Source organism: Silurus meridionalis, chromosome 23 (genome assembly GCF_014805685.1).
Source record: "Silurus meridionalis isolate SWU-2019-XX chromosome 23, ASM1480568v1, whole genome shotgun sequence".
Lineage (NCBI taxonomy): Eukaryota > Metazoa > Chordata > Actinopteri > Siluriformes > Siluridae > Silurus > Silurus meridionalis.
The window spans coordinates 12569890-12594539 of NC_060906.1; the positions used below are offsets into that span (position 1 = coordinate 12569890).

A 24650-nucleotide genomic window follows, 5' to 3' on the forward strand; every position below is an offset into this window, starting at 1 on the left:
TGTGTGTGTGTGTGTGTGTGTGTGTGTGTGTCCTTTTTAATTCAACTGTGCCCTGTATTTGAGAGATCCTTTTTATTGTCCTCATACGTTAGATGTGATAGTGTCATGCCCTGATGCAGGAATTCCTAACCTAATAATAACATGAAGACTGGGGGGTGAACCGAATGTTGGCTTTGTGTCCCGTGCAACTGAAAGCACTGAAATCTTACAGACTCCAGCAGCATGCATTAACGAATAAAGACAGGTTTTCCCTCCACCCCTGAACCGAAGCGCGTGAGTGGGTGAAGAGTTAACGTTAGCATTGCCTTCACAGGTCCTCTGCTCCTTTACACATCTACCGCGCTCTCCATCAGGAGAATGAAGCGCACACAAACTCTGAGATCTTCATCCTACTTGTTGTCGGATGTATAAAGAAAACCAGGGACGACCCATACGTGAGGTGACTTTTTTTTCCTCCCTAAAGCAGCAGATGTCATCCAGCTGCCGGAGATGAAGAAAATGAGTCAAGACACCTGACATAGCGCGACATGGACGTCATCTGGAGCTCAAGAGCGTGTGTGTGTGTGTGTGTGCGCGCGAGAGAGAGAGAGAGTGTGTATGTGTGAGAGAGAGCATGATCTTGTTGGAGAAATCGGTAAAGTTGACGGACTTGCTTTAAACGAATTGAATTGCGGCCAGTGTTCAGTGAACATGGAGCGGATGAAGAAGCGCTGAAGCCTGCAGCTGTTTCGAGTCGGAGATTTGTCCACAGGAAGAAAGCAGAAGCAGCGTGCTGAAATATGGCTCGCCTCTTCCTTCTGTGCAAATCTGTCGCACTGTTGCTTTTAGGCACTGACATGTTTCTTGTCGGAGCAAGTAAGTGAACGGTCAGCTTCGCTTTCTATAACCAGATGTTGGCTTGCAGGTTTGCAGCAACACGTTTCAGTATTTTAGCGTTCTGGCGACAAATCCAGCTGTTTAAATGCACGTGATTGCAGCTTCATTGAGACAACGAGAATGAGGCGCAGCTGGAATGGAATTGTTTCACATCCTGGCTTGTTGTGAGACTTGAAAAAAAAGCTATAACAATGAATCATATTCATATATATATATATATATATATATATATATATATATATATATATATATATATATGTGTGCGTGTGTATGTATGCATGCCTGTAATGGACAGCAGGGTCATTTTTTGGTACTGTAGGACAGTGTAAAGCTTGTATTGGTGAGTATTAATAGCAACGAGCTGTCAAGACTGACATTTGCAAAAGCAATAGTAATACTAGCGCTGCAGCTGTAAGTGAGTTTAGTTCACCGCTGGCAGAATAGGATTTACCAACTCAAATACAAAGGATGCACTAGACAATCAGATAAATGACTGAATAAACACACACAAGTATAAAAGTAAAGCAGGGGAATTTTTCAAGGTTAGTTGGAAACAAAACAAAAATAAATCCTTTTGAACACATTTTACTTTTCTTTTTGGCAGCAGTAATTACAAAAAAATGGTACCTGATTTGCATCATAACTGCCCTGCCATAACTGTATATCTGGATCTCAGTTCCTTGTCAGAATGATCAAATTTTTCGAACTGGAAGCAATTTGTGATATCATGAAAAGTGTGAGGGGTAAGGGATCTGGGATTGTGCGGTCTGCAGGTCTGTTTCATTCACACAGTTAATGCATTTTGTTCTAAACCTGTAGCAGGTCTTTCTATTACTGTATGTGAAGATAAAAGCTGCAGAGAGAAGCAAAATAAAGATTAGTCAGAATATAATAATCAACCACCAGTAAATCAAATAACCTTGCACAGGTATATTGGGAATGTGTTCAGGATATTTGAGTTAACCCAGCCCTGCTCATGTCCATGCACTGTATTTGGCAGACATCCTTGTACAAAGCGATACTTTAATTTGAAACCTTAGTGATCAAATATTGTGGATGCTGCAACAATGGTATTCTCTGCCCTGACAAATGGGCATCTGTGCACGCTAAGATGCTGACAGATATCGATATGCTTGCCAAGTACTATAAATAAGCATTTGAACCACACTCATTGAGACTGGCTAGTCTGAAACGCACAGTGGACATGAGAAAAACTACAGTGCATAGTCTTACTTCTATCATCAGACAGAAGCAAAATCAATGCTGTAAGAGATGACAAGCTCGGCAAATAGGTGACTAAAGGATTACGGGCACTGATTAAAATCAGGTAGTCATAAACTATTATAAACATACCACACTCTGCAATGTTACAAGGGAGAAAACAGTACAGTACCAATTTTACAAAGCACCATTCATGTAAAGGAATTATGTGGACAGTAGTACATTGTGGTATTTTACACTTTATCATGTGCTACTTACAGTATGTATGATAAAACCCCAAAACACTGTGGACAATATAATTCAGCTGATATAGAATACTGTTAAATTATATAGCTCAAGAGAATGTTTAGGGCCAGGCTCAGTTTGTTTATTCGTTAACAGTGTATATGATAAATCCTGGTAACAAATAACTTAATCATTAATCAATTAATGCCTTAGATACATTAGATACAATATACATTAGAGCTCCATATGCAAAAATATTATTTTCTGTGTCTGCATAAAAAAAATGTCCTTGGCCAAAGACATGTTGAATATTGATAGAGTAGGTAGTCATGGTTTTATTTTGTTATGGTTTTTACAACTCTGATAGGATTGAACATCTATTGTATCAATTTTCAAGCAAAGGCAATTGTGACAATGACCCTGCATCTTTAATCCTTTTCTGCATTGCTGTCAGATAGTCTCCATCAGTGGCTCAACTGAATTTAGCATCCATGAAGGTGTTTGGCAAAAATGCTCTCACAGTGTGCATTAGGACAGGGCAATATGATCACATATTAATATCACAGTAAATGATAGCACAATAGTTTTTCTATGATTTATATGATTTATATATCACAGGTAATGTGATAAAAAAGAGGGAAAAAAATATAGCTGCCAATATTTATCAAAATAATTCATTTTACTATAATATTAATGAATTGAATTAATTAAAAAAATCTACAAAATAATACTGATTTTTACTCTTTATCAGGGTTTATCTCTATTTTTTAGTTTGGTAGCAAACCCTAAGTATTTGTTATTCTTCGCAAAGTGCCCATTCTTTAATCTGCATTATTTGCATATGAGTTACAGAAATCTGGGTATTTTAAATAAACATAAATATAAATAAACATAGTGACTTTGCCAAAGCAGTTTCCTCTAATAAAAATGGCAAAATATTCAAGATTCTAATTCATTCAAATCCAATTTAATTTCTTATTGTTCTCAGAATTTAGTTTTAGATCAAATAGTTGAACATGAACCTTTGTATTAAAATTTCTCTGTAAAGCATACATTACGCAAACTAAATGGATTTTAATGAAACCATTTTCTCTTTATTTTGTTTATTTTATATATATGGAAGTGTATACTGTATTTTTGTACAATTCGGGTGGCTAAATTTGCTGCATGTATTCAGTGCTTTTTTAAGATAGCTCTGGGAACATGACTGCCTGTGCACTCAGAATGTTTTCTCAAAAGCTGCTAATGTGAGCAACCAGCATAAACTGTGATTCAGCCTGAGAGCATGTCTGTGCCCCATGTGGCTTTTTGCTTTTATATACTGTACACTTAGCATCTTACCCTGGACAACCTGTGATGCCTTGACGGCATGTTACATAATAGAAACAAGTACACCTGACTTACATGGCGAAATGGGATGTAGATAGAGGAATAATGCTGGTGATATTGCAAATTGATTTTTACCCATTTACCACTCCAAATTAAGCGTACACCATTTATTCTGAAACAGCAAACAGATCTTTACAACAAATCAAAATTCCAAATCTGGTCAGCACCCGCTTTTTTCATCCTAAAAAAAAAAATGCTTGTCCTTGCTACTCATTCAGCCAGCTTTTAACAGGACAGCTATAACACCTGTGCTTTATAGTCCAAATAATCGTTTCCTACATCAGCAGGAGTTTATTGCCATCCATTCACGTAGTTTATTTTCTGCTTGTGGCAAGGCACCAATAAACACTTACTATTACTTAGAGAACATTACGTTTCTACATGGGTATCAAATTTACTTCGCTTAGTGCACATTCATCCAAGTTACATACAGTAGATGGATCACTAAAACTGCACATACACAACACTGTATTTCTAAAAGTACATGGACACCTGATCACCCACCCACAACAAAATTGGAAGCACCTGATTACATAGGAGTTGTTCTTGTTTTTATTTTATTTTATTTTTTTGCACAAAGCCATCCTGTTTTCCAAGGTTGGTATGGAAAGACTTGAGTGGCCTTCGAAGAGCACTGACCTCAAACTTGTTGAACACTTCAGTTATAAATTGGAATTCCAGCCTTACATCAGTGCACTCTTGTGGCTAAATGGACATTAATCCTAAAAGTCTTCCCAGAAGAGTGGAGCCTGTTTTAGCAGCAAAAGTGTAAAACTTAGTAATAATTGCCATGGAAGAGAGTGTTCAGTATTCAGGTGTCTGAATAACAATGATCATATTCAGGGTGGGTGAAAAGTAACTGTGCAATATTTAATGGCTGTAGAACTTATTTTCATGCAGGATGGTGCACCACCCATTTGGCTGGGACGATTTAGACCTCATGAATGGCCTCCAAGAAGTCTAGATCTCACTCAATGTAATTTTTTTTCCTGTGGGGCTACGCAAAGGAGGAGGTGTGAAAGACAAAGCTTCGCACACTTTAGGACTTGGAGGCACAGAATGGATTCAGGAGGTTCCCAGCAATATCCCAAATGACTTCCTTCAGAAGACTGTACATTCCGTTCCCGGCCATTGGAGGAAACTTGTTGACTCCACCAGTGCCTACGTTGAAATTTAAAGATTTGACTTTATTTTCCTATGTAATACAGTACATGTACAATTTGTTTCAATAAATTTGTATGAGAAATATGGATTTTACTACCAATTTGTAATGCCTAGTTACTTTTCACCCACGCTGTAGATTAAACAAACAAACAAGCAAAGACATCTTGTGACATCTTGCTTTGTGACATTAGCAGTTTAATCTATTTGGCATGTTTATCCAAAGTATTTTTTATAACTAACACAACCAAATAGTTGAGCGATTAGGGGCCTTGTTTAAAGTCCCAACAGTGGCAGGTTGGTGATCCTGGGGTTTTACAAGTTTTTGGTCAGTGCTATAGTACCCCAACACTTTACAATTAAGCAAGTCATAGAAAAACATACAGTAAATAAGCATGTCTGGTGATTGCATATATTTAAAGTACTAATATGCCAGATCAGAGGTGGCAACCTTCGAACACATATATGTTTGTTCTGTGCTTTAATTCTTAATAGTGAAGGTTTGTTTGCAATAGCGGTCAATGAAATCTTCTCGCTTTTTGCTTAATTAATAATAGACTGATGTACATGTAGCTATCACCAAGTTTGCATGCACTTACTGTAACCCTTCAAACACTCACATGCACATGCTGTGCATGCAAAACCTCATTAAAACAGATGGTGGCATTCATGTGACCTGCAGAGCTTCTGTTGTCACAGTTATCCAGCATTAATATGACAACTGCTCTTTGTGGCTTTGTATTTGGTTACTCAGGGAGCTGAGCCAGATCGTTCAATCAGTGTCTCTTCTCCAGAGCATTTACATAATATTAGATTATAAGGTTTAGTCTATTTTTTGTTAATTAAAAAAAGATAAAGTGCAGAGGTTTGTTACTTTATTTATAGATATTGCCTGCAAAGATCTATAGAAGTAAAGATGTTTCAGAATGAGGTTGGCAGACTCCACATGGAGAATGTGCATGTGCAGCATATTTATTCATATCTGATTTTCACTTTATCTGAAAAAAACAGGAAGATGAAGTACTTGGCGCCCATAAAGCCAGTGAGTCAGAGCATCTATTGGTATAAGTGCATGTATTCATGCTATTTAGACTAACCATGTCACCTTTGACTCACAAAGACTACTGTAGGCAGCAGGATAGAAATAAACAGGAAAGCAGTACTTTAATTCAATGTAGCACAGCTGGTGAAAGGAACAGCACCTCAAGTAAAAACATTGAAGGATATCAAATTTTACAGATATGTTCACAACCCTGCAGACACTGTTCGAAAACTTAATTTTAATAGATTTGTAGTAATATTGTATGCCTTACATAGGCTTTCATTTATTGATTACTGATAATATTACAATCTGGATGTTGGTGAATTAATGACTTACACTGTATTTTTTTTATTATTCTAAATATAATATTTTCCTTACAGTAAATGTTCAATTTTTCAATTGTATTAAAACATAAAGGAGCTAGATTTTTGGCTTAAAAGTGGCAGAAATAATTTGAAAGACTAATCCCATGAAAGCTAATGATACAAAAAGGGCAGAATTTTAGGTCTGCATTAAATTCAGTGAGAAAAGCAAGTGGATGGTTAGTTTATAGAAAACAGGAGTAATAGTAAAATTAAAAAAATATATTTTTTTTTTACCAATAACCAATTCAGGACAAATGCATTACTGCTGCATTAATACCACATGAAATCTAGAAACCCAGGTGAAATACAGTTGCCAGATGAATAGCTTTTATTTGCCACATATACATCACAGCACAGTGAAATAATTTCTATACATATCCCAGCTTGCTCGGAAGCTGGGGTCAGAGAACAGGGTCAGTCAGGATACAGCGCCCCTGGAGCACAGAGGGCTAAGGGCCTTGCTCATGGGCCCAAGAGTGGCAACTTGGCGATACCGGGCTTGAACCCCTGCCCTTCAGTAACCTAGCAGTTTAATCACTGAGCTACATCTCAGTGCCCATCTTCAGTAAAACCAGATCAAACAGGTTTCATAAAAGACAGAAACTCTGTCAATGATCCTTCTAATCCTTTTAATTCCACTGCTGAGAGGAATACAAAGTTGGTGTTGTGTTCATGTTCACATAACAACTTCAACAAGTTTAAAAGTTGATCATTTCATCATGTGAGTTAAATTGTTGGTTATACTTATTTAACCAAAATATACAAGCTACAAACTCTCAAATGGGCAGACAACAATATAGCAAAAGTTAAAATTTAGCTTGAAAGCCTATGGCATTTTATTTGCATACTGCACTAAACTAAATAAGCCTAATGCTAAAATTTTTTAGTAGGTAAACTTTAGGGAGAAGGTGAAGCATATAATTGTGTAATAACATTATATGTAATTTTACATGTAAAAATCAAGTACTCATGCATTCTCCAACCAGTTAGGAACAACTGGACACATTCTTTTTTGCGTAATTATCATGCAGCAACAGTGCAATTCAGAAACAAAAATGTAAAATCATTTACATTAAACAACAGGACGAGTGAAATGTAATCGCAGTGACTGACAGTGGCATTGCTGACAAAGTCAGACGTCTGTGGCTGGATTGTGTATTTTTTTAGGTACTACTGATCTCCTGGGATGATCTCCTGATCCACCCACCAGAAAGTAATCGACAGGTTACTGTAAATCACTTCAATTAGTCTGGGAGCATGCATGATTATCAATGGACTGGCATTCCAGAGAGTGTACCCCTCCTGATCCACCATGATGCTGACCATGATAAAGGGCGTACTAAAGATTAGTGAATGAACTTAAATTCCACCGTTTCATTGTTTTTTTAAAGGCAATATTAAAATTTAAAATATATAATATATAGAAAAAGATTCAAGCATTCTGAAGAAATCACATGTAGAAACTAATCCAAAAATGATGCAGGGTTTAAAAAATAATAAAAATCATAGGAGGAATAAAAGTATTTAAGTTGTACTGTATCATATGTTGCACATGGAAAATAATATTATAAGTTTTTATGAAACTTTCTGTCATGATCTGCCCAAAACAGTTTTTAGGGGTGAGGTCCATTTACAATAATTGACATAATCTCACATTTAAATGGAGGCATAAATAATATGATTATTCAGCATGGTCCTTTCCAATTTATACCCTTCCACCATACCATGTTTTTAAACCGATACCTACAACGTCCCAGCAAAATTGATATTAGAAAATAATAAAAATCACTTTTCTCAGATTGATTGATGCTGGAAGAAATGTAGGTCATTTTGCAAAGCCAATATATATATTGTCAGGCTGGATTCAAGCAGGTGGAAACCAAAGTAGTAAAACAAGGTTTAACTACCGACCGAGGCAGATCTGTGACAAAATCGATCCCTAGATGTGACCAGGGCCGCTGCGAGATCGGCAGAGGGACCAGCTTCCCTACAGGTACATGTCGGGGGATCTTTGACATGGCGCAGATGGTACAACCACCGAGCAACCGACTCGCTCATTCCAGGCCACCAGTAACGAGCGTGGGCTAGGTGAAGTGTTTGTCTCTTATTCCTTGTTGGCCTGGACTGGGAGCTTCGTACATCGACTTTAGCAAGGCTTGTCGACATGTCTCAGGACTTACGTCCTACCCTCCTAGCATCCCACTGGGACCAGTTCTTCCAGAGTAGACGCGGGGATTTCCTCCTTCAGATCCCAGACGATGGTGCATAGGAAGAGTTTAGGGGGAATGATGGGCTCCGGGTCATTGGGCTCTTCAGGGCCATAGATCTGGGACAGAGCATCTGCCTTGCCGTTCTTTGAACCTAGCCGGTAAGTGATGGTGTAGTTGAACCGGGTAAGGAACAGTGCCCATCTTGCTTATCTGGGGTTTAATCTCTTGGCCTCGTAAAGGTATTTTAGGTTCTTATGGTCGGTAAAGACTGTGAAAGGATGCATTGCTTCTTCGAACCAGTGTCCCCACTCCTCCAGCGCTAGTTTGATGGCGATGAGTTCCCGGTTCCCAATGTCGTAGTTCTGCTCAGCCGGAGACAGCTTTTTGAAAAGAAGGTGCAGGGTCGAAGCCTTGAAGGCTCTCCAGACTGTTGGGACAAGGTGGCCCCTACGCTAGTGGAGGAAGCATCTACCTCCACTACGAATGGGAGTTGGGGATCTGTAGGAGGGGAGCAACGCAGAACCTTGTCCGCCTCGGTGGTCCACGTGATCGCCTTGGTGTTCACCCTTAGTAGGGAGGTGAGTGGAGGGATGACCAGGCTGAAACCCTGGATGAATCGGCGGTAGAAGTTAGCAAAGCCCAGGAAGCATTGGAGTTCCTTCACGGAGTCTGGACGTGGTCAGTCCCGTAACACCTTCACCTTTCCCTCATCCATCTGAATTGAGATAAAAGCGATGCTGAGCCTTGGTGTTCCTGCAGGGTACGGGAAAAAATGAGGATGTCATCAATGTAGACGATTACAAATTGGTGAAGGAAAGTTCTGAACACCTCATTCATAAATGTATGGAAAACTGCTGGGCATGACGCGATACTCATAGTGTCCATCGAGGGTTATGAAGGCGGTCTTCCACGCGTCTCTTCGGCAGATGCGCACAAGGTTGTAGGCACTTCATAGATCCAGCTTGGTAAAGATACCCGGGCCTTGTTGGTCTTCCAGGGAGGCTGGGACCAGAGGGTGTGGATATGGGAGTGGAGAGATCTGAGTGTTAGTTATCTCTTCAGAGTGTACTGTAGAACGGAAGACGTGTTTAAGTGAGTGTGGCCCTTAAGTAGGTGCAAGATGATGGGAGACAAGTGTAGATGAATAGTACGAAGGTGAGGTGCTGCGAGCGTGCTGTGTGCTGAGTGAAGGCGTGGGCGGTGGTTCCCTGACATATATATATATATATATATATATATATATATATATATATATATATATATATATATATATATATATGTATATATATATATATATATATACATACACAACGCTGCTCTGGATATGATCACCTTTTTGGAAAATTACTTGCTAAAACTTTGAAAAGCTCTTACACACTCTGTGTGTAAAAATAGAAAGAATATAAAATAAAAAGACAATATTTACACACATATATATATACAGAGGTGGCAAAAGGACACACATCCTTTACTTAAGTAGAAGTACAGATACTCATGTTTTAAAATACTCAGGTAAAAGTTGAATTACCGATTAAACTTTTTTACTTAAGTGAGAGTAAAGAAGTCTTGGCTCTGACATGTACTTAAGTAAAAAGTAGTTATTACTGCTACCTGTTTTAACTGTTAACTGGACCTCATATCATAGATAGATAGATAGATAGATAGATAGATAGATAGATAGATAGATAGATAGATAGATAGATAGATAGATAGATAGATAGATAGATAGATAGATAGATAGATAGATAGATGTGATAGCCTAGTGGGTTAATCCCCACAGTATCCCCACAAGGATGAGTTTGAGAGTTTGATTCCTGGTCGAGCTGGTTGCTGTGTTAGTAAATAAAACTTTTCGACCTTGTCCCCTCTGAAAACATTTCAATTCTGTCCTTTCTGTGTTGGATTGATCTTGATCTTGATTTCCTGGTCTTTAATGAAAGATGACTCCACCAAATAAAAGGCACTTCTGTGGTAGCTCAGTGGGTTAAGGCTTGTGCCTGAACATGGTCCTTAATATAGTCCACGCTGGTGATAAGGTAAAGCCAGTCCTACATGCCTTCTTTCTTACTGCGCTGGCATGAAACAAAGTGTGAACCCTCCAAAAAGCACACATGCTTTTCAGCAGTGGTCGCTCAGTGGTTTAAGGCTTGCGCCTCATCTAAACATGCTTCAAGTCTGATCTCTTCCATGGTTGAGTGGGTTAAGGCTGGTGCCTCGCTGATGGGGAGGATCAGGGTTTGAATCCTGCTTTCTGCCTGTTAGTTGCAATGTAGGTTATGTTCCTGCTTCCTAAATCTTTCTTTAGCTTTATATTTTTGTGTTGATGGTTTAAAGGTAGATAGACCTGCTCTAAACAACCTTTCTGGCCTGTCTTCCCTGATGGTTCAGTGGGTTAAATCAGGTTTCTTGCTTTTGGTGGGGTTCAGGGTTCAAATCCTGCTTTCTGTCTGCCAGTCACGATCAGGATATATTTTTGTTTTTAATGGGTTGAAAAGAAAGATAGACCTGCTCTAAATAAGCTTCTTAGCCTGTCCTCACCAATGGTTCAACGGGTTAAGGTTGGTATCTCGCTGGTGGTGGGGATCATGGTTCGAATCCTGCTTTCTTCCTGTTATTTACAATGTGGGTTCAACTTGTGCTACTTACATCTGTATTCGCTTCCTACATCTTTCTTTACCGTTAAATTCTTGTGTTGATGATTTGAAAAGAATGATAGACCTGCTCTAATCAAGCTTCCCATCCTGTTTTTTTCTGATGGCTTAGTGGGTTAAGGCTGGTACTTTGCTAATGTTGGTGGTCAGGGTTCAAACCTGGCTTTTTGTCTGCTAGTCATGAGGTAGGTTAAATTCCTGATTCCTACATCTTCATATTCTTGTTTTGATGGGTTAAAAAGAAAGATAGACCTGCTCTAAACAAGCTCCCCAGCTTGTCCTTCCTGATAGTTCAGTGGGTTAATGCTGGTGCCTTGCTAATGGTGTGAATCAGGGTTCGAATCCGGCTAGTCACGTCATGGGTTTGCTTCCTATGTCTGTCTTTAGAATTATATTCTTGTGTTGATGGTTTGAAAGAAAAGATAGACCTGCTCTAAACAATCATTGCAGCCGGTCCTTCCAGATGGTTCAGTGGGTTAAGACTGGTATTTTGCTGTTGGTGGGGTTCAGGGTTCGAATCCTACTTTCTGTGTTTCTGTCTGGTCTAAATTTTTTGCTTTAAAGCGTGAAACAAACGATAAACCCCCCAAAAAAAGATTGTGTGTTGTGGGACTTGATGGCTTTGTGGTAAAAGCCTTGCCTCTGAGCTCAGAGGTTGCTGGTTTGAATCTGGCTTGTCCCCACACTGGGTAAGCTGTGTGGAAAGTAGTGTCTGGTAAGCAATGAGGTAGTTGACAGTAAACAAAGGCTGTGAAGACCTGCTGCTTCACAGCCTCAGAAAAAGTGAGGGTGATAGGTTTTTGGCAGAATTTTTCCCTATATATGCAAAACTAAGTCGATACTTTTTTGAACGTTTTTGCTTCATAACCCCCTGTTTTCAGCTACTCAGACACCGGGGGGGCAGATGCCCGGATATTGCCCCCCTGCTTCAGGATATGCCCTCCGAAACCACATCCAACCTTCCACGCAGCCATTTCTGACACCTTCCTTACTACAGCCAACGGAACCTTCCACACTCTTAACTTTGAGCCCTGGCCGGGGTTTGAACCGGCAACCTCTCAACCCAGAGGTAAAGCTCTTCCAATTGAGCCACAGGATCTCCTGCAAGAACCTGATTTTTAGGACCTTTTCTGGTTCTTTTTAAAAACTTTTTTAACAATTTAAAGGAAATCTAAGGGGTAGGAATCGAACCGGGTGAGTCAGATAGCAGTGACCACTTCACTGACCATTACACCAACACAGGAGAGGCAAACAAACTTTTGCTTATTGGACTCTTGGCTTTTCTATAGTTAGGAGACCAGTGTTTTCTCTTAGATCATGATGGTAGAGGTTCAAAACTTCTCCTTCCTGTAAATTCTCTCAAAAGTCTTCTAACTCAAAGTCTATGAGAAGTGACTCAGGTACAAGAACCACATCTCCAACAACTGCACCACTGATATACCATGATTTGCCAGCAACCAATTTTAATGATCTTTCATTGTTCTGTTAAAACTTCTTATAATGTTCAATATAAAACTAGAGGTAAGAATCGAACCAGGGAAGTCTTTCATCATAGATCACTAATGGCATTACTTCAAAACTCAAAACTTTGTTAGACATGTAAATAAGCAGGAAAGACAGAGACAAAGACAAAGAGACACAGACACAGCTTTAGAAAGAGTGAGAAACAAATAGAGAGACAGCAAGAGAGAGACATATACAGTGAGACAGAGACATTTACTAAAAGAGACACAGAGACAATTAGATAGAGAAAATAGAGAGACAAAGATAGCGAGATATAGCCACTTCCTGTTGGAAGTGTTTATCCCGAGCGACTCTAGGGTTTGCTCAGGTGCCCAAAACTGGCAGCTTGGAGGTGTTAAACATGTATCATATGTACAGCATGTGATATATATGTAAGCATATGTACAGTGATTAAATATAAAGGCTATATCAGTGCAGAGACGTGTGGACATCATTTAGAGCCTTTGCTATGTTTCCACACGGACAATTAATGAGGTGATACCGGAGAAAATAAACCTCTTCAAGTCAAGTCAGGAAGCTTATATATACATATAAAAGTATAGACATTTTACAGATTTAAATGATGTATTGTTTTTTATCTGTACGATCAATAAAGACAGTAATTTAAGTTTGTCTCGCCATTATGAGGGAAAAACCCACAAAACGCCACCCAGAGGGTTAATTGTGAGAATCATGGCGGATTTTGGTGTTTGATTTGAGACTCAGAAATAAAACAAAAGTTTACTGATTAAAAATATTTTTATCTGGGGTTAATTTATTTATTTTATATCTAAGTAAAGAAAGGAAAAATTTTGTGCCGTTTAAAATAATTTTAATTTTGACAGCCAATTTGTGTAAAAATGTAATGAGTAAAAGTAAAAAGTTGTCTGAAAAATAAATAGTGGAGTAAAGTACTGATACCGAAAAAATCTACTTAAGTACAGTAACGAAGTATTTGTACTTCGTTACTTCCCACCTCTGTATATATATATATATATATATATATATATATATATATATATATATATATATATATATATATATATATATAGCAAGTCACCAAATATATAGCAATTAGGTGGAAAAAAATATTTAATTTGTTAGAATTGTAACCCACTGAATAGTAGTAGCTCGGCCTAAAAAGGATTGTGGTTTTATCTCTTTACAAAGCCTGCTTTGATTGCTTGAGAATAGTCTGTGCCTGCAGAGCTCTGATTCTGCCTAATGTGTGTAAATATTGTCTTTTTATTTTATATTCTTTCTATTTTCTACACACAGGGTGTGTAAAAGCTTTTCAATGTTTTAGCAAGTAATTTTCCAAAAAGGTGATCATATCCAGAGCAGCGTTGTGTGAGAAACACACATTCTGTTGTCTTTGGACCAACTGACTGTCAGTGTGTTTGTTATATTGGCTTCTTTTTTAACATGATCTTTGCAGGCAGATGACAATTTCATGATTAGAGTCAAAAGCAGCCAAAATATAAACATTTATGCTTGCTTAAAATACAGAAAACAAAGTACAATATGTGGACAATAACTTATGGACACATGAGCATCACACTAATTTTTTTGCCAAATTTCTCCCATTTGCAGTTATTATAAGTGCCACTCTCCTGGGAATCTTGGACAGAGGTTGTGAGGATTTGTGCTCATTCAGCCACAGGAGCATCGTTGAAGTCAGTAATGTGGGCAGCATTGCAATTCATCCCAAAGCGTTCAGTGGGGTCGAGGTCATAGATGCAGAAAAATCTAATTGTTCCACTATATATTGACCATTGTCCAGCATCAAACTTCATTATCCATTGATAAACAAAATGACATCCTTTAGCAAAAGCTACTTCCTAAAGTTCTATTGACTTTGAGATGCCTATTATAAAAACTGCAGTATTCGGTGATATGCTGTATGCCCTAACATTTGGTTTATTCTGTAAACTATTTTGTCAGTTCACAAAAGCCTGAAATCGTAATTTTACCACTTTGACCAATTTATTTAAAGAGTTTTCTTTAGTCTATTACAGATTAATAATCACTTATCTGTTTAAAACCTTTAGAAAAAATGTTAAGGAGGGATTAATTACCGCTAATATGCAATCAAAAACATTTTAATTCATAAATAGAAAACTGACTAGGTAAATGTAAATAAAAAAAAAAAAAATTTCTAATAAAATCCACATCTTTTATGTATAAAGGTGTTAAAATCTGTCAATAGCATTTTTCTGTGTCTAAAGACACAGTGTACTCAACAATACAGCTATATAGGAATATTTGTGTTCCAGTTGGTTGTTGTTTCCCCTTTAGGCTCTGTCCCCAATACTGCTCTTAGCCCTATGGTCTCGCTCCAAACATGTGTAGTGCAGAAAATGAAGTACAAAGTGTGTGTGTGTGTGTGTGTGTGTGTGTGTGCGTGTGTGTGTGTGTGGTATTAGCACAAACACACATTTATTTGTACTTGACATAAAAAAAAAAAAAAAAAGAAAATCTTTAAGACTTGGCAATTTGGACATGCCTAATAACCAAAAGCGGACAAACAAACATTAACATAAATGATTTTTTTTATTTTTAATACTTGGTTGCAAATCCACTATAATACAGGACTCTTTCACAAGTTCACACAAGGTTATCAATGGTTACTTTTGTCCAGGTCTTTTGAAATTCTTACTTTTTACTGTTAGCTTTACACTTTTTAATCTGTAGCCATGCCAGAATATCATTCTGCTAATTAGTTTCTTTAGTGCATTCATAGGGGGAAAAGGCTCTTGCATTAAGTGCAAGTGTTGTTCTACAGGCCACCTACCATCATGCATTTTATTAGAGATTTCACTGTTTAAGTGTGTGGGTGAAGCACTCAGTCACAGAGTTTTCTGTTTAAATGAGTCCGATAAATGTTATATCCTCTGCTTTAAATCTATGTTTAAAACATTTTTTTTTTGAGTCAGGATCAGTAGGTGTATTTAGAAACTGGCTGTCTTGCTCTCTATATTTTCCCTCTAATTTATGAGCTGCCCACAACTGTTTACTGACACCTCTTTATTTTCTTTCTCCTTTGATTTATCACTTTTCCAGATACATCTGCTTCTTGTTAGTGCTTATTTTATTTCAGTGCCATCAGTACAGTAAAGTATTTGCTTCTTCCCAGGAGGTTTTTGGATCTGATGCCAGTGGGAGATTTTCCTTGTATTCTCTTTACTTAATTCTGTTCCTTGACCTCTGTTTATTAGTGTACCAGCCACACAATCTGCTAGCTCTGCCTGGTGGCTCAGCATGTAAGAGCACCTTCCCATTTTATTTCTCAGAACTGTGCTTGATTGCCATTAAGAAAACCTTTCATTTTAATTAATTTTGCCTGTTAATAAGTCCTTTTTAGGGCTTCCTCTGTACAAGGGTTGCTGAGATGCTTATTCAATTGAAAAATGTCTTACAACCCTGACACACTCTGCCTGCTTGGAGTTTTGTGTTAGCAATGTTGGAAGCTTTTTTATGACCAAGGTGTGTCAGAGGTTGTGGCATAGCATGTAACATAATTTACATGCACGGGGTTCTGATTCATACATACATTCTAGTAGTAGTGATTTATTGACCACAACAGCAAAGCATTCTGTATTATTGGTCTTGTTTCCGAGTAGCGGCACCCTCGGCGGTGCCCGACGGTGGTGCGACGGTCTCGTCGGGGCTTGGGAGAGGTGCGACGCCCTCATCGGGGCTCAGAAGTGGAGTGGCGGCCCCAGTGAGAAACCCAAGCGGAGCAACACCCCCAGTAGGACTCAAGAACTGAGCGGCACCCCCAGCAAGGAACAACGGCTAGGCGATGCCCCCAGTGGGGCTTTGAGACTGGGCGATGTACTCATGGGTGCTTGGGGACTGGGGATTTGGTAGGCTGCAGGGATAGCCAAACTGGAACCCGAGTTCCTGGTAAAAATCAGGATACCCTGAGCATAAGGTACTCTAACCCCAGCAGACGTCGGCAGTCCAGTCCAGGGCCTTTGGAGGTGGAGGGTGTAGTGGTGGTCGGCCGTTTTGAGTGGCCTCGTGGCAACACCAAACACCTCAGTGAAGTGCCTGGTGAAACGGGAGTACGCACTGATGATGTCCCAATTGGAGTTCCACAACGTGCTCGCCAATGACAGAGCCTTCCCGGTTAGTAGCGAGATTAGGAACGCGACCTTGGATCGTTCAGTGGGGAATCTGGCAGGTTGCATCTCGACGTAGAGACTGACTTGTCAAAGGAAGCTGCTGCACTCGGTCGCTTTGCCGGAGTAGGAAGCCGGAACTGCCATTGGACTGTAGGAGGGGAGCGGTGCAGCCACACTAGTGTGTGCTGGAGCCGGTGCAAACGCCTCCAAGAGAGTGCCGACAAGTATCTTGAATGGATCCATGATTGAAGCTGGTTGGGGATCCATCAAGGTAGGTTTTTAGGGTCCGATCTTCTGTCACGGATAGGCCAGGCTTCAGAAACCGGGAGTATAACAGATTGTCATTTATTAGTCTAAACATGCAAACACAAGAAAACAGAAGATAAAACTGTAGCCAATGGCAAACTTAACGGGGTGCTTGACCTGAAGCGTAGCCAGGTCAAGGGACAAGAGCAGTAGGTAGTCCGTATGATCTATGGTTGTAACCTGTAGATCTGACCCTAAGTGAAGGGGAAGAGGGGCCTTATAAAGGGGACGGGTAAATGGAGGACAGGTGTAGGTGTTGGTGATTAGTAGGAGGGAGCAGCTAAACAAGAGTGTTGAGTGTTGAAGGGAGGTGTGACTGGTGGCTCTCTGACAATAATCATGGACCAAAAAGAATTATTAACACTGTCAATATTTACTGGACCTCCAATGGTGCAATTATTGGGCCCTGATTGTGCTGGCTGTGTTATTTGCAGAGATGAAACTACAGTTACAGTTACAGATGAAACATTTGATTTTGGAACCATTTCTTGTTTGCCCTCTGATATGTTCTTCTTTGTGTGATTTGAACACCTAAAAATAACAGTTCAAAAGGAAAATTTGCATAAAGGTGTTACATAATTAAAGTGCTTGCACATCAGGACTGGGAAAAGAACCAGAAAGCAACTCTTGTTTCAATCCTCTACATGTAAACATGTAAAGACAATTAGTGTGCGGTTCGGGGGAGCTGCCGAAAAAATCTCATTGCTAAAAGGCTTGGTTCAAAAGCCATTTCTGTGTTCACCTACTTTCTATTTTCTGGCCTCAGAATTAGAGGAATGCTTCCTGGAATTGAATCTGTCACTATGTGCTCCCCTGCCTAGGAGTTTGTCTTTTGTGAGACTAATTAGATTGTCAATTGCCTGCTAAATCATGATAGAGTACCCAGTCGTGAAGCTGGAAATAAAGAGCAAACACGAATCGGGACATGGGACACAGTGTCCAAAATTCAATAAAAATCACAGAATGCAATTCAACCACAATGCAGTGTTGGAACAAGTATTCCTCATGGCTCGCATATATTTTCTTGTTCAGACACAATTGGATAAGCAGTGACTGTCCAAATATAGATTTTTCAACTTTATTATGGATATGCTGGATTACATTTAATCCTTAACTTTATTTCCAAGGCATGCACACTTCAAATAAGATTAGAGGGGAAAAAAGAACCCCACTCACTTACACTTGGGAACCTTGGTTTATGATAAACCACCTCATGAACAGCAACATAATATGTCTTGAGAAATGACTGGTCATGCACAAAACCTGAGAACATAAGAAGGTTTGAATCCCTTGAATTAATTACTTATAAAATTCTATAAAAAAACAAATCTTAGGTATAACATGAGTTTTGATAGAAGGTCTTAGTTTATATAGAATTGTTAGGAAGCACATACTAAATCCACTAATACTAATAAATAATAATAATAATAATAATAATAAAAAAAAAAAATATATATATATATATATATATATATATATATATATATATATATATATATATATATATATACACACACACACGGTGTAATCGGACTCTGAGTTGAATGACTATCCTGACAAAGATTTGAATGTGCTTTTTGAATATCCCATTCCACATTTAGTCACCATCTGCTGTTATAATAACCTTCACTCTCCTAGGAAGATGTTCATCTAGCATCAACAGTTAGCAGGCATACAGTAATGTCGCCATTTTAATTGTTTTTTTATTGGTGGAATGAATATTTTTGAACAGTTTAAAACAGTTGTTAAGTTTTTCCATTGACTGTATATTTTTGTGTTTTCTTTTACCTAGAATTTGCACAAAAACACACAAATTTGTCCTAATCCCCAGCTGATTACATACATAGAAAAAGGCACAAAAATGAATGAAAAACATGGGACCATTTTATAACATCAATATTGATTCTTCTGCTAGAGATAGTGTATGCGGGCAGCGCATCTGTGTCTGCAGTGAAAGGAGACTTGTTGAATTGTGTTGTTTGGGTTTCTGGCTTTAGTAATGGCATTAATCTTTGATGTATCAGATACCTGTCTGTGATGCAGCTCTGTTATACTGCATTTCTGTATAGTATTGATGGTTTCTATAGCCATGGCATCGTAATGGTATTAATAGGTGGATTGATTCAGGCAGGACACCACTAAAGAACTAGGTGTAAAATGCATGGCTTACCACTGCTTGAGTGAGTTTGCTTTGTACACAGGGGCATACTGGAACAGCTTTGGGTCTCTTAGTTCAAATGTAATTCTGCCACTTTCAAACACATGCTATATGATTGTTTGCCTCCAACTTTGAGGTAACAGTTTGAAGAAGAACCACATATGGCTAGAAAAATCAGGTGTCCAAATATTTTCATCTGTCTAGTGAAAAGGTTCCCAGACTTTTGAACCAGACCTATGAAGAGCCAAAAATTAATGTTGCCATCATACCAAACATTATATTAGAATTGCATATGTTTCCTATCATTTGTGATTCAGTTTTTAAAAAGAATAAATAGAAAACATTACTCTGTAATTAGCTTAACTAGTGCAGGTTTATTTTCAAAGTCCTAGTTCAGTGTACAGTAAGAATCAACCCAATTTATTGTACAATACAGCTAAATGCCTAATACCACTGTTCAGTGATATTTCACTGTATTTTTGAGCTATGTCAGTTTTATTATCAGTCAGTCAACTTGCTGTCCAACACTTGTATATGCATATCGGACATAAAATTGGCAGAAAACAAGTGCAATGTTTTGCATTTCAAAAGAGCCAAGTGTAGAGAGTGCTTTTGTCAAGAAATCCAGAAACCTCAACAAAGGAAAACAAATTACAATGCACACGTAGCAAAATATTGTAAATCTGGCATGACTAAAGTCTTGGGACTAAAGTATGAAATGTTTCAAATTAGTGGTAATGAAATTCTGTGTAATTGATATAGTGCCATTCTTTTTTCTTCTGTTTATAATAGTTTTGCCTTTAGTATGATATTACCAGTTGAACCTAATTGTTTTGGTATTTGTATTTGAATAATTTGGTCACAGTGTATGTAACTCTGATTATTAGAAATTTTACACATCTGAATGGTGTTTTCCAGTGTCTGCTATTGTTATGACATACTGCTTTTTATGCTGTGTATTTCAGTCAACCTTACGGTTGGTTATGCAAGTCAACTTAAATATTTTCAGTGGACAAATAAATAAAGTGCAACCCTTTATGTTTTGTAGACCGCCCTCCTGCTCCAGTCAATGTATCAGTCATGAATCTGAGAGCTGATTCAGCCACAGTGACCTGGGAAGTTCCAGAAGGGGACATCGTTATTGGCTTTTCAGTCCTGCAGCAGGTAAATAATGTATCACCTTAATTGAATTATCCATGCCATCATTCCAAGATTTTGTTGACCATATATTTTATATGATATTATATATTAAATTCTTCTTCTTTTGGCTGCTCCCATTAGGGGTCACCACAGCGGATCATCCATCTCCATACCCCCCTGTCCTCTACATCTGTCTCTTTCAAACAAGCTACCTGCATCCATAAACCTCCTCCTTGGCCTTTCTCTTTTCCTTCTTCCTGTTGGCTCCATCCTCAGCATTCTTCTACCGATATACCCCATGTCCCTCCTCTGCACATGTCCAAATCATCTCAATCGCACCTCCCCCACCTTGTCTCCAAAATGTCCTACATGCGTTGTCCCTCTAATAAACTTGTTTCTAATCCTGTTCATCCTTGTCACTCCCAACAAAAACCTCAACATCTTCAGCTCTGCTACATTCAGCTCCACCTCCTGTCTTTTTAGTCAATGTCAATGTACTCTGTCTTACTCCTACTGAGTTTTATTTCCCTTCTCTTCAGCGCATACCTTCACCTCTTCAGGCTCTTCTCCACCTGCTCCCTACTCTCAGCACAAATCACAATATCATCCACAAACATCATAGTCCACAAAGACTCCTGTCTGACCCCGTCCGTCAACCTGTCCATCACCACTGCAAACAGGAAAGGGCTTAGAGCCGATCATTGATGCAATCCAACCTCCACCTTAAACCAGTCCGTTGTTCCTACTGCACACTTCACTGCTGTCACACTGTCCTCATACATGTCTTGCACCACCCTCACATATTTCTCTGACACACCAGACTTCCTCATACAATACCACAACTCCTCTCTTGGCACCCTGTCGTACGCTTACTCTAAATCCACAAACACACAATACAACTCCTTCTCTATACTTCTCCATCAACATTCTCAAAGCAAATAATGCAACTGTGGTGCACTTCCTCAGCATGAAACCATACTGTTGCTCACAGATGGTCACCTCTTCTCTCAGCATGGCTTCCACTACTCTTTCACATAAGTTCATGGTGTGACTGATCAACTTTATTCCCCTGTAGGTACTGCAGGTCTGTATTAAGGTTCTTAAAGATCGGTACCACTCTTTCTCCATTCCTCAGGCATCTTCTCGCCTTCCAAAATCTTGTTGAACAACCTGGTTTAAAACACCACTGCCATCTCTTCTAAACATCTTCATGCTTTAAGCTTCTCATCTGGTCCAACCGACATTCCACTCTTCATCCTCTTAATAGCTGCTCTCACTTCCACCTTACTAATCCTTCTCCTTCCTGTTCACCATCTCCACACCACCCAACCTTCTCTCTCTCTCATTTTTCTCGTTCATCAGCTGCTCAAAATACTCCCTCCATCTTCTTAACACCCTCTCCTCACTAGTCAACATATTTCCATCTCCATCCTTTATTGCTCTAACTTGCAGCATATCCTTCCCAGATCGGTCCCTCTGCCTGGCCAATCGGTAAAAAAGGATATGATATATTAAATATCAAAACACTCTAGCCAAAAGTATGTGGAAACATGACAGTCACATCCAAATGTGCTTGTTGAGGTCAGGGCTCTGGGCAGGCTTCTTAAATCCTTTAAACTCCAAGCTTGGCAAACCATGTCTTAATATGGCACAGGGGAACTGTCATCATGAAACAGATTTTGGCCCCTTAGAAAGTGTGATGTTACAGCTGTCAGAGAACCACCAACCATGTCATCCTCCAAGGCTCACACTCTTACTCAGCCGCTACCTGCTCTAATCACCTACACCTGTTTTCCATTTACCTATCCCCTTTATAAAGTCCCGATTCCCCTCACTCACTGTCGGATCTACTAGTTGCTATCATAGATCACCTGGACTTCCTATTATGTTATGCTTCCATGCTTCTGGTTCCGCTTTGGAAAAAAAAGCACTCAAGATCCGTGTTTACATGTTAAGAATCAAAAAAGACATTCTGTTGTACTCCTGGTTCCTACGCCTGGTCTTTCCGTGACAGAAGATCCGACCTCCAAAAATAACTTACCTCAATGGATCCCCAACCCGCTACAATCACGGATCCATTCGAGATACTCGTCACTGCTCTCCGGGAGACATTCGCACCGGCTCCAGCTCACGCTAGCGCAGCTGCACCGCTCACCTCCTATAGGCCAATGGCACTTCCGGCTTCCTACTCCGGCGAAGCGGCCGAGTGCAGCGGCTTCCTGCGGCTTCCTGCCCAGCCTTTCTTCCTCGCTGGGGGTGCCACTCAGTTCTTTAGTTCCACTGAGGGTGTTGCTCCGGCGGGGTTATTTTCTGGGGGGCCGCCCCACTCCCGAGCCCCTAAATGGGTAACGACAATGCCGTGGTCCAGAGTCCTACCGAGGCGCCGCCGCGCTCCCAAGTCCCACCGAGGGCCCGTCGCGCCTCAGACATCCACAGAGGGCGCCGTTGCGCCTCGGACATCCGCAGAGGGTACCGTCGTGCCTCGGACCTCCGCCGGGGGCGTCACTCCGCCTCAGACCTTTTCTGGCCTCAAATGTGTTCCACCCAGTGACAGTTCGCAGCAAGCTCCGTGGTGTCCGCCACTGGCACCCGACCTTCCTCATGTCCCAAGTTTTGCTTTCCTGTCCAAACCTTTCCTCCTCCAGACCGCCTCCACCCACCCTGGATGGGTTGCGAGACCTTCCTCGGAGTGTCCACCTCTGGCTCACCTGGGGAAAGTGGGATTGGAGGGGGGGTAATATCAGAGAACCACCAGCCACGCCTCCCTCCAAGGATCACACTCTCACTCAGCCTCTTCCTGCTCTAATCACCTACACCTGTTCCCCATTTACCCATCCCCTTTATAAGCAGAAAGTCCTGCTCTAATCACCTACACCTGTTCCCCATTTACCCATCCCTTTTATAAGGTCCCGATTCCCCCTCACTCACTGTCGGATCGACTAGTTGCTATTATAGTTCCTTATGCTTCCATGCTCCTGGTTCTGCTTTGGATGAAGCAATCAAGATTAGTCCGTGTTTACATGTTTAGAGTCAATAAAGACATTCTGTCGTACTCCCGGTTTCTATGCCTGGTCTATCTGTGACAACAGCACACAACTACATCCTATTTCTTGATTAGTACATAGTGCCACTAGTTTGTAGAACCACATCTGCATGTGATGCGTGGGTGTCCACATACTTTATATCTACTTATAACAGATCTTTCTATTTAGTGTTGGTGTCCAAATAAACTAACCTGGAAATAGCTAATATTGGTCATGTTTGCTAACATTATCAATTCACAATTCCAAAAACACATTTATGTACATTTTAAAACATTATGGCCAAATTATAACATGCACTTTAATGTGTTATTTGCATGACACTGTAATTTGTAGTTTAAAAGAGTGATTTACTTACAGCAAAATATAGGCTCTTCAGTCCCATCTAGGCGTCACACAATTGGTTTTTCTGAGGCTTCAGCATGACATTAGTCTAATTACAATATTGGCAGCTCTGTCATGCATATGGCCACCTCTTCTTACAAGAAGACAGATGCCCAAAAAACTGACTGGCTTTTTAAAAAAACAATTGGCAGAATACAGATATTAAACTTATCCAGGATGTAAAGCATCAAGTTGCTTTCTTCTCAACTAAATTCTATTCAGCTGTATAACAATTAATTTTATAATCTTGCCAGTACTAAACTTAACATTTTGATTTAACTTTAGTTTGTTGTATGTTGCATTTAAAATACATCAACATGTATATAAACCTAACAGTGTTTCCTTTTGAAAACTACCTGTACCTTGTGAATACAGACCTCCATGCATTACTCAGGTCCCCTTTATTATGTTTAATTGGTGAATGCATCATGCATTTAACCAATAACATACCACATATAGAAGCTTTTCATGTAATTAACAAAGCTGTTTTCAACTCTGGTAATGGCTTTGCAAATTGGCTTTTTGGATGGTATTATTCATTTAATGAAGTACCTCCATCAGTCCACTCAGTACCGAGAGACAGTAAGCTTGAACTGATGTTTTTTGCCCATATTTAATGAGCTATGCAATTGTACCCATGTGAGGCATTTAGTTAAAAAAAGCCCCATTGTTTAGGTTCAAAATTAAAATATATTTTTGTATAAAGAGGCCAAGTTGCTGGAAATAGATCATAAAGTATTATTTTTCTGAATATAATAACCAATTAGAAGTAGCTCACCATGTTTCTTCATGTTTCTATAGTGAAAAGGGGGAAATAAAACAAATAAAGTATGGCCTTTAATGGGTGG

At 39.5% G+C, this 24650-nt stretch overlaps 1 protein-coding gene across 1 annotated transcript in view; it reads left to right on the forward strand.

Moving 5' to 3' along the window:
- Positions 1–321: 321 nt before the first annotated feature.
- The window catches only part of fndc4a (fibronectin type III domain containing 4a), a 36546-nt gene continuing 12217 nt past the window's right edge, over positions 322–24650 (forward strand). The window contains exons 1-2 of the mRNA XM_046836463.1: positions 322–855; positions 20286–20401. Of these exons, the coding sequence (XP_046692419.1) occupies positions 780–855; positions 20286–20401 (192 nt within the window). The 5' untranslated portion in view covers positions 322–779. The remainder of the gene's footprint in view (positions 856–20285; positions 20402–24650) is intronic.